Source organism: Salmo salar, chromosome 11, assembly GCF_965601325.2.
Source record: "Salmo salar chromosome 11, fSalSal1, whole genome shotgun sequence".
Lineage (NCBI taxonomy): Eukaryota > Metazoa > Chordata > Actinopteri > Salmoniformes > Salmonidae > Salmo > Salmo salar.
Genome location: NC_138301.1, coordinates 112574931 through 112587457, shown reverse-complemented (window position 1 = coordinate 112587457; position 12527 = coordinate 112574931). Strand labels below are relative to the sequence as shown.

At 46.2% G+C, this 12527-nt stretch overlaps 1 protein-coding gene across 1 annotated transcript in view; it reads right to left on the bottom strand.

Moving 5' to 3' along the window:
- LOC106563762 (A disintegrin and metalloproteinase with thrombospondin motifs 2) overlaps positions 1 to 12527 on the bottom strand; it is a 105053-nt gene that overhangs the window by 31769 nt on the left and 60757 nt on the right. Inside the window, exons 5-8 of the mRNA XM_045690151.2 lie at positions 3553 to 3636; positions 1846 to 2002; positions 1365 to 1470; positions 591 to 737 (exon numbers count right to left, since the gene is read on the bottom strand). Coding sequence (XP_045546107.2) covers positions 591 to 737; positions 1365 to 1470; positions 1846 to 2002; positions 3553 to 3636 — 494 coding nt within the window. The remainder of the gene's footprint in view (positions 1 to 590; positions 738 to 1364; positions 1471 to 1845; positions 2003 to 3552; positions 3637 to 12527) is intronic.

Genomic DNA, 12527 nt, shown 5'->3' with positions numbered 1-12527 from the left:
CTAATCTGTACACACACAGAGACCTCCCTCCCTAATTAACCTAATCTAATCTGTACACACACAGAGACCTCCCTCCTTCCCTAATTAACCTAATCTAATCTGTACACACACAGATACCTCCCTCCCTAATTAACCTAATCTAATCTGTACACACACAGAAAACTCCCTCCTTCCCTAATTACCCTAATCTAATCTGTACACACACAGAAACCTCCCTCCTGCCCTAATTAACCTAATCTAATCTGTACATACACAGAGACCTCCCTCCCTAATTAACCTGATCTAATCTGTACACACACAGAAAACTCCCTCCTTCCCTAATTACCCTAATCTAATCTGTACACACACAGAAACCTCCCTCCTGCCCTAATTAACCTAATCTAATCTGTACATACACAGAGACCTCCCTCCCTAATTAACCTGATCTAATCTGTACACACACAGAAAAATCCCTCCTTCCCTAATTACCCTAATCTAATCTGTACAAGACCATAAGACAACATAAAGCCATGTTATCCTCGGGTAGAGATGTGTATGTCCTAACTGTGGCACCAGAGAGAGGTCAGAGGTCAGCGTTGACCTGGACTCACTTCAGGTACTTGTTGAGCTCCTCCTGGCTGCATCGGGACCAGTGGAATCGATGGAAGGCAGCCTGCACCAGAGGGGCCATGATGCTTCCCATGGGCACCTCATCACCACACTCATTACCAGGGGGACCATCGTGCTCCATACCCAGCCTGACAGGGGAGGACAGGATGGCGTCACATAAACAGCAGGCACTAATTACACGTCTGGGAGTATGCATGCAGGTGTTCCGTGTGCTGTATTCATTTTCAATAGAGTTAACCTACAAAATGTAAATGCCTCTAACTGTAGTAATACATGTGTTTGTGTATACGGTGTGTTGAACGGTGTTTGTGTATACTGTGTTGAATGGTGTGTGTATACTGTGTGTTGAATGGTGTGTGTATACTGTGTGTTGAATGGTGTGTGTATACTGTGTGTTGAATGGTGTGTGTATACTGTGTGTTGAATGGTGTGTGTATAAGTGTGTTGAATGGTGTGTGTGTATACTGTGTGTTGAATGGTGTGTGTATACTGTGTGTTGAATGGTGTGTGTATACAGTGTGTTGAATGGTGTGTGTATACAGTGTGTTGAATGGTGTGTGTATACTGTGTGTTGAATGGTGTGTGTATACTGTGTGTTGAATGGTGTGTGTGTATACTGTGTGTTGAATGGTGTGTGTATACAGTGTGTTGAATGGTGTGTGTATACAGTGTGTTGAATGGTGTGTGTATACAGTGTGTTGAATGGTGTGTGTATACAGTGTGTTGAATGGTGTGTGTGTATAAGTGTGTCTCACACGTGTCCAGTCTCGTGTGCCACAACGAAGGCAGAGGAGAAGCCATCCTCGTGGTTGAGAGTGCAGCTCCGCACTGGGTGGCACATACCTGTCACAGGAGCGTAACCTAAGCAACGAGAGAAAGAGAGAGAGAGAGAAAGGAGAGAAAAAGTGAGTGAGAGAAAGAAAGAGAGAGACAACCTGACCCCTATGCTTATTGTTCAATGTAAGGTTATTTTGACCCTTGACTATTGTTGTTATTGTTGTCCCTTTGACCATATTGATTATTATTATTTTAATGATGTTAATATTGTAAATCTCCAAAGTAAGCTTTGGCAATACGTACATTGTTGTCATGCCAATAAAGCAAATTGAATTGAATTGAAAGCGAGAGAGAGAGAGAGAGAGAGAGAGAGAGAGACAGAGGAAGGAGTGTTTATATTGTATGCACACACCTGATGTGTATATTGTATGAGAGCACATTAATAATTATGTCCAGTACCTTGCATGCCGGAGGGGCCAAACTCCTGTCTGGTGAGGAAGATGGCATGGTCATGGTACTCTGCATCACTCCTGTCTTCCTTCTGCTGCAGGAAGGCCCAGCGACATACATTCTCCAGACTCTGAGACGGGTTCCCCAGCTCAATCAGACTCAAAGACTGGAGCCAATACAGGAAAGGACTGTCACCACATCACATCAGTCCCTTCTTACAAACTCTATAAGAGGATGTTGTATATTTCCCAGCATGTCTGCAGTGCATTGAAATTACTTTTTTCCAAAGTATTCGTGGCATATCCTGCTAGCCAGTAGGTGGTACTCTTGAAGTTCCAAATGCCTTAGAGGTGGCACACCGATGCCATGACAATTAGGAATTCTCTCACATAAACTGGCAATCACAGGCAATCCATAATACAATTCATGTAACTCCTAACACACAAAATGAGAAAAAGCCTTGTTCTGTAGTAACGGGGTTTTACTATTACCGTAAATTCCGGACTATAAGCCGCAACTTTTTTCCCAGGCTTTGAACCTCGCGGCTTAAACAATGACGCGGCTAATATATGGATTTTTCACGCTTTCAATTTTTTTTTTTTTTTAAAACACATTCTGTGACGTGCTCAGTTTTTGGCGGCATGAAGCTTTCATTAGACCAATGAAATTGCCGAACGGGTTAAGGTCAAACAACTTTTTTGTTTACTGTTTAGATTAAATCGAGCGCTCTCAAACTTCCCATCATTCTGATTACGGTAGTCGTTTTGTCACCCTCATCATGGCAAAGACACGGAGAAATGTATATAATGCAGCTTTCAAGTTGAAGGCGATTGATCTGGCTGTTGGAAAAGGAAATAGAGCTGCTGCACGGGAGCTTGGTCTTAATGAGTCGATGATAAGACGTTGGAAACAGCAGCGTGAGGAATTGACTCAGTGCAAAAAGACAACTAAAGCTTACTGCTAATTTTTTATTTTTTGTTACAAGCCGTGTTTCGTTAAAGCCTATTTATTTTTGTTACAAGCCGTGTTTCGTTAAAGCCTATTTATTTTTGTTACAAGCCGTGTTTCGTTAAAGCCTGTGTAAAGTTCATTTGTTTCAATGTACCGGTAGGCACCTGCGGCTTATAGACGTGCGGCTTATTTATGTTCAAAATAATCTTTTTTTTTTTTATTCAGTGGGTGCGGCTTATATTCAGGTGCGCTTAATAGTCCGGAAATTACGGTAAATACACTGTTACCAAAAGTAGATACAGTACAGGTGGATTATTTTCTTTAAATCTTTTTAAAAATTGTATTTGGCATTTTAAACATTATACAGACAGGGAGAGGGCAAAACACAAGCTGATCTCCTACTGCATCAACCCCACACCAACCCCCCAAGCTCCAACAGAGCTCCACCCCAATACCAGAGTACAGGAGTATTTCAACATGGGGATCTCCTACAGGTTACATCTGCTGACCATGTTAGTGAATGACTGAGACCTACTGTGTCTTACATTTTTTTTTTTTTTTTTTTTTACATTTTAGTCATTTAGCAGACGCTCTTATCCAGAGCGACTTACAGTAGTGAATGCATACATTTCATACAATTTCATACATTTTTTTTTTTTTTTTTTTTTTTTTTTTTTCCTGTGCTGGCCCCCCGTGGGAATCGAACCCACAACCCTGGTGTTGCAAACACCATGCTCTACCAACTGAGCTACAGGGAAGGCTTACCTTTGCAGGACACAACATGATGATCCGGACCAGAACCACGTTGATGTGGGCACCCAGGGTACCATCCTGGTAAATCTCATTCACCTGCAGAGACAGACAAACAGACAAATAGACAACCAGACATAGGCATGTGGCCTGACAATACAGCACATGATCTTATACCACAGCATTGTTGAATACTAGTTTTTGATTGGCTAGAAATGCATTCTAGAGTGGGCATTAATACCAGATAGATGGACAATTGGAATGCATATCACCTGCCTGACTTATTTGAGAGAGATCGGATATAGTGCAGGTTAACGGGACCTGGTACATCTCCATCTGACATTGATATGTTGGAATTTGATCAATGCATCATTAGTTTGCACCTTTTCCCCAAAAATGCACCTCTTTCTAGAAATGCACCTCTTCCCCAGTAATGCACCTCTTTCTAGAAATGCACATTTTCCCCAGAAATGCACCTCTTTCTAGAAATGCACCTCTTCCCCAGAAATGCACCTCTTTCTAGAAAAACACCTCTTCCGCAGAAATGTACCTCTTTCTAGAAATGCGCCCCTTCCCCAGAAATGATACTCTTTCTACAAATCTACCTCTTCCCCAGAAATGCTCCTCTTTCTAGAAATGCACCTATTACCCAGAAATGCTGACATTTCAAAAAATGCGCCACTTCCCCAGAAATGATACTCTTTCTACAAATGTACCTCTTCCCCAGAAATGCACCTCTTCCCCAGAAATGCACCTCTTCCCCAGAAATGCACCTCTTTTCCAGAAACGCACATCTTCCCCAGAAATGCTCTTCCTGTAATGTGATATAAATGTGTCTCTCTCTCTGAGAGGAGGTCATATTCAAAAAGTCTCCACACATACAACTAGCGTACAAAACATTATGAACACTAATATTGAGATGCACCTAGCGCTGTGGCGTTATTTTATAGCATGAAGAATACAATTGAACAAATGATTTGAGGGAGTGCGCATATGCGGTTATTCTGTGTTGAGCGGTTAACAAAGAAATAGGTAGTCATATATGCTTCATTTAGAGTTATTAATGTAACTTTAGTTGTTCTACAAACATTGGGCTGTATGTTTTGATTTTTATACATTGCAAGGCTGCATGATGTGACTCTAATGATGATTTGAAAAAAGTTGCTTGAAAGGCATGAGCTCTGCTTTGTTTCTTTGCGCAGGCTGTACACACTACATCAGTCTCTGATTCACAATTTGACAAGCACTTGATAATGCCTCGAATTTAAAGGTGGCATCCCCTTTGTGTGGCCCGTAATTCATCCTAAAATAATCCATGCCTTTTGTGTCCAGTGGCCATTGTGCCCTTGGCCCGGAGTGCTGTGCGCTCTGATGTACTTCTCACTCACATGGCTCTCCATCACCTGATTCTGTCTTTCTCACAGGCTACAAGTGAAGACAGAAACACCAGGGACGCAACTACGCACATCCTTATCAAATTCCTAGGTGCATATTGAAGATATTGGAAGATTTATCCACGTTTACTTTTTGTCAGCCAACAAGATAAGTAGGCCTAATGAACAGCAAAAGCACTAGCCTATGTCAGTCTACTATCCCCCACAGCACAAAAGTCGACCTATTCTATTCTGTGTGAGAAATAAATATTCCAAACATAGTCTTGGACAGTTGTGGGATGCGATAGATCTCAAATTACAGTTTTTGGCTCAATTCTCGAATGAGAATGATTTTTTTCAAAACAATAAGTTAAAATCTCTGAACAATTAGTTTCTTGTTCACACCAGATTTAAGCAAATTGCATGTGTTTTGGCACATGTGCAAAAGAGGAAGTACAATTGTCTACAATTTGCACAATAACTACATGCACATGGCTGATCAAAACTGATGAGTTGATTCTCAGTGAAATTGTCATACTCTTCACAACTTCTAAACATTCTTTCATCATGTGAGCCATCACATGCAAAATGATCCATTAAATTATCAAAATCTGTCAGACATACATGTATATTCTGTAAATATCAATGACATGGAATGTTTGTGATGTCAGCTAAATTGGCAAATTACCTGCCAGGTGACATAGTAATGAAATAGGAATCACAATCTTACCAATCAAGTTTGGAAGCATATACAGTTGAAGTCGGAAGTTTACATACAGTTTAGCCAAATACATTCAAACTCAGTTTTCACAATTCCGGATATTTAATCCTAGTCAAAATTCCCTGTCTTAGGTCAGTTAGGATCACCACTATATTTTAAGAATGTGAAATGTCTGAACAATAGTAGAGAGAATGATTTATTTCTGCTTTTATTTCTTTCATCACATTCCCAGTGGGCCAGAAGTTTACATACACTCAATTAGTATTTGGTAGCATTGCCTTTAAATTGTTTAACTTGAGTCAACCATTTTATGTAGCCTTCCACAAGCTTCCCACAATAAGTTGGGTGAATTTTGTCCCATTCCTCCTGACAGAGCTGGTGTAACTGAGTCAGGTTTGTAGGCCTCCTTGCTCGCACACGCTTTTTTAGTTCTGCCCACAAGTTTTCTATGGGCCTGAGGTCAGGGCTTTGTGATGGCCACTCCAATACCTTGACTTTGTTGTCCTTAAACCATTTTGGCACAACTTTGGAAGTATGCTTGGGGTCATTGTCCATTTGGAAGACACATTTGCGACCAAGCTTCAACTTTAACTTGCTTCAATATAGCCACATAATTTTTGTTCCTCATGATGTCATCTATTTTGTGAAGTGCACCAGTCCCTCCTGCAGCAAAGCACCCCCACAACATAATGCCACCCCCGTGCTTCACGGTTGGGATGGTGTTCTTCGGCTTGCAAGCCTCCCCCTTTTCTTCCAAACATAACGATGGTCATTATGGCCAAACAGTTCTATTTTTGTTTCCTCAGACCAGAGAACATTTCTCCAAAAAGTACAATCTTTGTCCCCATGTGCAGTTGCAAACCGTAGTCTGGCTTTTTTATGGCGGTTTTAGAGCAGTGGCTTCTTCCTTGCTGAGCGGCCTTTAGGTTATGTCGATATAGGACTCGTTTTACTGTGGATATAGATAATTTTGTACCTGTTCCTCCAGCATCTTCACAAGGTCCTTTGCTGTTGTTCTGGGATTGATTTGCACTTTTTGCACCAAAGTTCTTTCATCTCTAGGAGACAGAACGCGTCTCCTTCCTGAGCGGTATGACGGCTGCATGGTCCCATGGTGTATATACTTGTGTACTATTGTTTGTACAGATGAACGTCGTACCTTCAGGCATTTGGAAATTGCTCCTAAGGATGAACCAGACTTGTGGAGGTCTACAATTTATTTTCTGAGGTCTTGGCTGATTTCTTTTGATTTTCCCATGATGTCACGCAAAGAAGCACTGAGTTTGAAGGTTGGCCTTGAAATACATCCACAGGTACCCCTCCAATTGACTCAAATGATGTCAATTAGCCTATCAGAAGCTTCTAAAGCCATGACATCTTTTTCTGGAATCTTCCAAGCTGTTTAAAGGCACAGTCAACTTAGTGTATGTAAACTTCTGACCCACTGGAATTGTGATACAGTGAATTATAAGTGAAATAATCTGTCTGTAAACAACTGTTGGAAAAATTACTTGTGTCATGCACAAAGTAGATGTCCTAACCAACTTGCCAAAACTATAGTTTGTTAACAAGAAATTTGTGGAGTGGTTTAATAACGAGTTTTAATGACTCCAACCTAAGTGTATGTAAACTTCCCACTTCAACTGTATATGGAGCTTGCCCACAGCACAATCACTACAATTTTTGAACATGGAGGAACATCACAACCCTGAACAGCAGCTTCATGCTCATGGAAGAGAAAGAAGAAGATGTGTAAGAATGCGTGGTGGTGGTGGTGTTTGGGGAAGACATAATAGAGGAAGAGGTAGAAGGCAAAGAATAAGAGTCCCTAATGAAATCAGAGCCACAATTGTGGACCATGTCATAAACCATGGTCTTACAATGGAAGGGGCTGGTCGGAGAGTACAGCCTAATGTAAACTCGTCCACAGTGTCATCAATTATGCAAACATACCACAGGGAAAACAGGTAAATATGTACCCGTTCTTTACTTTTGTTTTGGAATTTCATTCACAACAATACAGCAACTATTGTAAAGGTAAATGCAAGTCTGAAAATCACAATGTACCGTAAGACATATATGAGGAATATACAGTAATACAGCACAATTTGAATACAATATACTATCTGTAACATGATCTATTTGTGAATTCTACATGTCATATATAGGACTGCACAACGACCTCATGCTGTTGGCAGAGCAGCAGTATTCAGCCATCAGCAAGAACACGACATTTGCAACATGGTCATAGCCAACAATTCCATCAGGCTAAGAGAGATCCAAAGTGCAATCATAAATGACAACAATATCTTCACAAATATCAATTCTGTCAGCATTTCCACTATAGACAGAGTTTATAGACACCAGTATGTCCAGGTAGGAGCTGTGGTACCAGTATGTCCAGGTAAGACCTGTGGTACCAGTATGTCCAGGTAGGAGATGTGGTACCAGTATGTCCAGGTAGGAGCTGTGGTACCAGGATGTCCAGGTAGGAGCTGTGGTACCAGTATATCCAGGTAGGAGATGCGGTACCAGTATGTCCAGGTAGGAGCTGTGGTACCAGTATGTCCAGGTAGGAGCTGTGGTACCAGTATGTCCAGGTAGGAGCTGCGGTACCAGTACGTCCAGGTAGGAGATGTGGTACCAGTACGGCCAGGTAGGAGCTGTGGTACCAGTATGTCCAGGTAGGAGCTGTGGTACCAGGATGTCCAGGTAGGAGCTGCGGTACCAGTATGTCCAGGTAGGAGCTGTGGTACCAGTATGTCCAGGTAGGAGCTGTGGTACCAGTATGTCCAGGTAAGAGCTGTGGTACCAGTATGTCCAGGTAGGAACTGCGGTACCAGTATGTCCAGGTAGGAGCTGCGGTACCAGTATGTCCAGGTAAGAGCTGTGGTACCAGTATGTCCAGGTAGGAGCTGTGGTACCAGTATGTTGAGGTAGGACCTGTGGTACCAGTATGTCTAGGTAGGAGCTGTGGTACCAGGATGTCCAGGTAGGAGCTGTGGTACCAGTATGTCCAGGTAGGAGCTGTGGTACCAGTATGTCCAGGTAGGAGCTGCGGTACCAGTATGTCCAGGTAAGAGCTGTGGTACCAGGATGTCCAGGTAGAAGCTGCGGTACCAGTATGTCCAGGTAGGAGCTGTGGTACCAGTATGTCCAGGTAGGAGCTGTGGTACCAGTATGTCCAGGTAGGAGCTGCGGTACCAGTATGTCCAGGTAGGAGATGTGGTACCAGTATGGCCAGGTAGGAGCTGTGGTACCAGTATGTCCGGGTAAGAGCTGTGGTACCAGGACGTCCAGGTAGGAGCTGCGGTACCAGTATGTCCAGGTAGGAGCTGTGGTACCAGGATGTCCAGGTAGGAGCTGCGGTACCAGTATGTCCAGGTAGGAGCTGTGGTACCAGCATGTCCAGGTAGGAGCTGTGGTACCAGTATGTCCAGGTAGGAGCTGCGGTACCAGGATGTCCAGGTAGGACCTATGGTACCAGTATGTCCAGGTAGGAGCTGTGGTACCAGTATGTCCAGGTTGGAGCTGTGGTACCAGTATGTCCAGGTAGGGGCTGTGGTACCAGTATGTCCAGGTAGGAGCTGCGGTACCAGTATGTCCAGATAGGAGCTGCGGTACCAGTATGGCCAGGTAGGAGCTGCGGTACCAGTATGTCCAGGTAGGAGCTGTGGTACCAGTATGTCCAGGTAGGAGCTGTGGTACCAGTATGTCCAGGTAGGAGCTGCGGTACCAGTATGTCCAGGTAAGAGCTGTGGTACCAGTATGTCCAGGTAGGAGCTGTGGTACCAGTATGTCCAGGTAGGAGCTGCGGTACCAGTATGTCCAGGTAGGAGCTGCGGTACCAGGATGTCCAGGTAGGAGCTGCGGTACCAGTATGTCCAGGTAGGAGCTGTGGTACCAGTATGTCCAGGTAGGAGCTGTGGTACCAGGATGTCCAGGTAGGACCTGTGGTACCAGTATGTCCAGGTAGGAGCTGTGGTACCAGTATGTCCAGGTAGGAGCTGTGGTACCAGTATGTCGAGGTAGGACCTGTGGTATCAGTATGTCTAGGTAGGAGCTGTGGTACCAGGATGTCCAGGTAGGAGCTGTGGTACCAGTATGTCCAGGTAGGAGCTGTGGTACCAGTATGTCCAGGTAGGAGCTGTGGTACCAGTATGTCCAGGTAGGAGCTGTGGTACCAGTATGTCCAGGTAGGAGCTGTGGTACCAGTATGTCCAGGTAGGAGCTGTGGTACCAGTATGTCGAGGTAGGACCTGTGGTACCAGTTTGTCCAGGTAGGAGCTGTGGTACCAGTATGTCCAGGTAGGAGCTGTGGTACCAGTATGTCCAGGTAGGAGCTGTGGTACCAGAAGATCCCACCACCAAAGGACCAAGCAGCGTGGGCCGATGGACTGGACATGGGAGGACATCCTGGATGTCAAAGGATCCTGGACGTGGGAGGAGATCCAGGCCGGAAGGGATCACCTCCCATGGGAACAGGTGGAAGCAGCGAGGGAGGTACAGCGACAAGATCGACAGGCAAGGCAACAACGGAGGCCCGAGAGGCAGCGGCAAAAAAAAATGTTTGGGGGGGCACACGGGTAGATTGGCTAAGGTGGTTTTAAGACCTGAGCCAACTCCCTGTGCTTACCGTGGGGAGCGAGTGACTGAACAAGCACCGTGGTATGCAGTGATGCGCACTGTGTCGCCCATGCACACTCACAGCCCGGTGTGCTCAGTACAAGCTCCTCACCATTGCCGTGCTAGAGTTGGCCGTCAGCCAGGAAGAAGTGCGCCGGCTCAGCGTATCTGGTCTCCAGTGCGTCTCTACGGCCCAGGTTATCCTGTGCCTGCTCTACGCTCGGTACCCCCTGTTCACCAGCGCAGCACAGTTCGTCCTCTACCAGCGCCCTGCCCTTGCTGGGCTACAGTGACCATCCAGCCAGAACGGGGTGTGCCAGCCCTGAGCTCCAGACCTCCGGTGCGCCTCCACGGCCCAGTGTGCCCTGTCCCTGCTCTGCGCACCCAGTCTCCTGTGCGTCTCCCCAGTCCGGTGAGACCGGTTCCAGCTCCACGTAGGAAGCCTCCAGTGATGATCAATGGTCCAAAGCCTCCAGTGATAATCCATGGCACGAAGCTTCCAGTGATGATCCATGGCCGGAGCCTGTAGGGATGATCCATGGCACGAAGCCTCCAGTGATAATCCATGGCCTGGAGCCTCCGGTGATGATCCATGGCACAAAGCCTCCAGTGATGATCCATGGCGCGGAACCTGTAGTGTTGATCCATGTCACAGAGCCTGCAGCGACGGTCCCCAGTCCGGAACCTACAGAGACGCTCTCCAGTCCGGAGCCTCCAGCGACGCTCTCCAGTCCGGAGCCTCCAGCGACGCTCTCCAGTCCGGAGCCTCCAGCGACGCTCCCCAGTCCGGAGCCTCCAGCGACGCTCCCCAGTCCGGAGCCTCCAGCGACGCTCCCCAGTCTGGAGCCTCCAGCGACGCTCCTCAGTCCGGAGCCTCCAGCGGCGTTCCTCAGTCCGGAGCCTTCAGCGACGGTCTGCAGCCCGGAGCCTTCAGCGACGGTCTGCAGCCCGGAGTCTTCAGCGACGGTCTGCAACCCAGAGTCTTCAGCGACGGTCTGCAGCCCAGAGTCTTCAGCGACGGTCTGCAGCCCAGAGTCTTCAGCGACGATCTGCAACCCCGAGTCTTCAGCGACGGTCTGCAGCCCCGAGTCTTCAGCGGCGGTCTGCAGCCCAGAGTCGTCAGCGGTGGCCTGCAACCCAGAGTCTTCAGCGGCGGCCTGCAACCCAGAGTCTTCAGCGGCGGTCGGCAGTTCAGAGCCTCCGGCGATGATCCACGGTCTGGTTCCTCTGGCGACACAGAAGCGGGGGGATCAGCGGGCGGTGTGGGGGCTACGACCCGAACCAGAGCCGCCGCCAAGTATAGATGCCCACCCGGACCCTCCCCTATAGGTTCAGGTTTGCGGCCGGGAGTCCGCACCTTTGGGGGGGGGGGGGTACTGTCACGCCCTGACCTGAGAGAGAGGGTTTGTTTCTCTATGTGGTTAGGTCAGGGTGTGGGTGGGTGGGCATTCTATGGTGTCTATTTCTTTGTGTTGAGCCGAGTATGGTTCCTAACCAGAGGCAGCTGTCTATCGTTGTCTCTGATTAGGAATCATACTTAGGCAGCCTTTCCCCGCCTGTAGTTGTGGGATCTTGTACTGCTTGTTAAGCCTGCAAGACGTTACGGTCATTGTCATTGTTTATTCTTTTGTTTGTAGTGTTCTGATTTATAATTAAATAACAAGATGAACACTCAGTCAAGATGAACACTCATGAAGTGTTTGATTAGATTTTCGATTACATTTTCTTTGATGTCAGAGTGATTAGAGGGACAATAAGAGTCCTGAGTACCAGGCAGCCCTAGTTGCACCCCCTTTCCCCCCTCAGAACAGCCTCAAATCGTCGGGCATTGACTCTACAAGGTGTCAAAAGTGTTCCACAGGGATGCTGGCCCACAGTTGTGTCACGTTGGCTGGTGGACAATTCTTGATAGACACGGGAAACTGTTGAGCGTGAAAAACCAAGCAGCGTTTCAATTCTTGGCCCTTACCCTGCTCAAAGGCAATGCAATATTTTGTCTTGCCCATTCCCCCTCTAAATGGCACACATACAAAATCCATGTCTCAATTGTCTCAAGGCTTAAAAATCCTTCTTTAACCTGTATCTTCCCCTTCATCTACACTAATTGAAGTGGATTTAACAAGTGACATCAATAAGGGATCATAGCTTTCACTTGGATTCACCTGGTCAGTCTGTTATGGATACTCAGTGTATGTTATGTCTTCTGTCACAGTTCCAGTCCCAACTGTCAGAGATCAGTGAGAGAAGAGAGGCAGGCGCTTTACATGGCA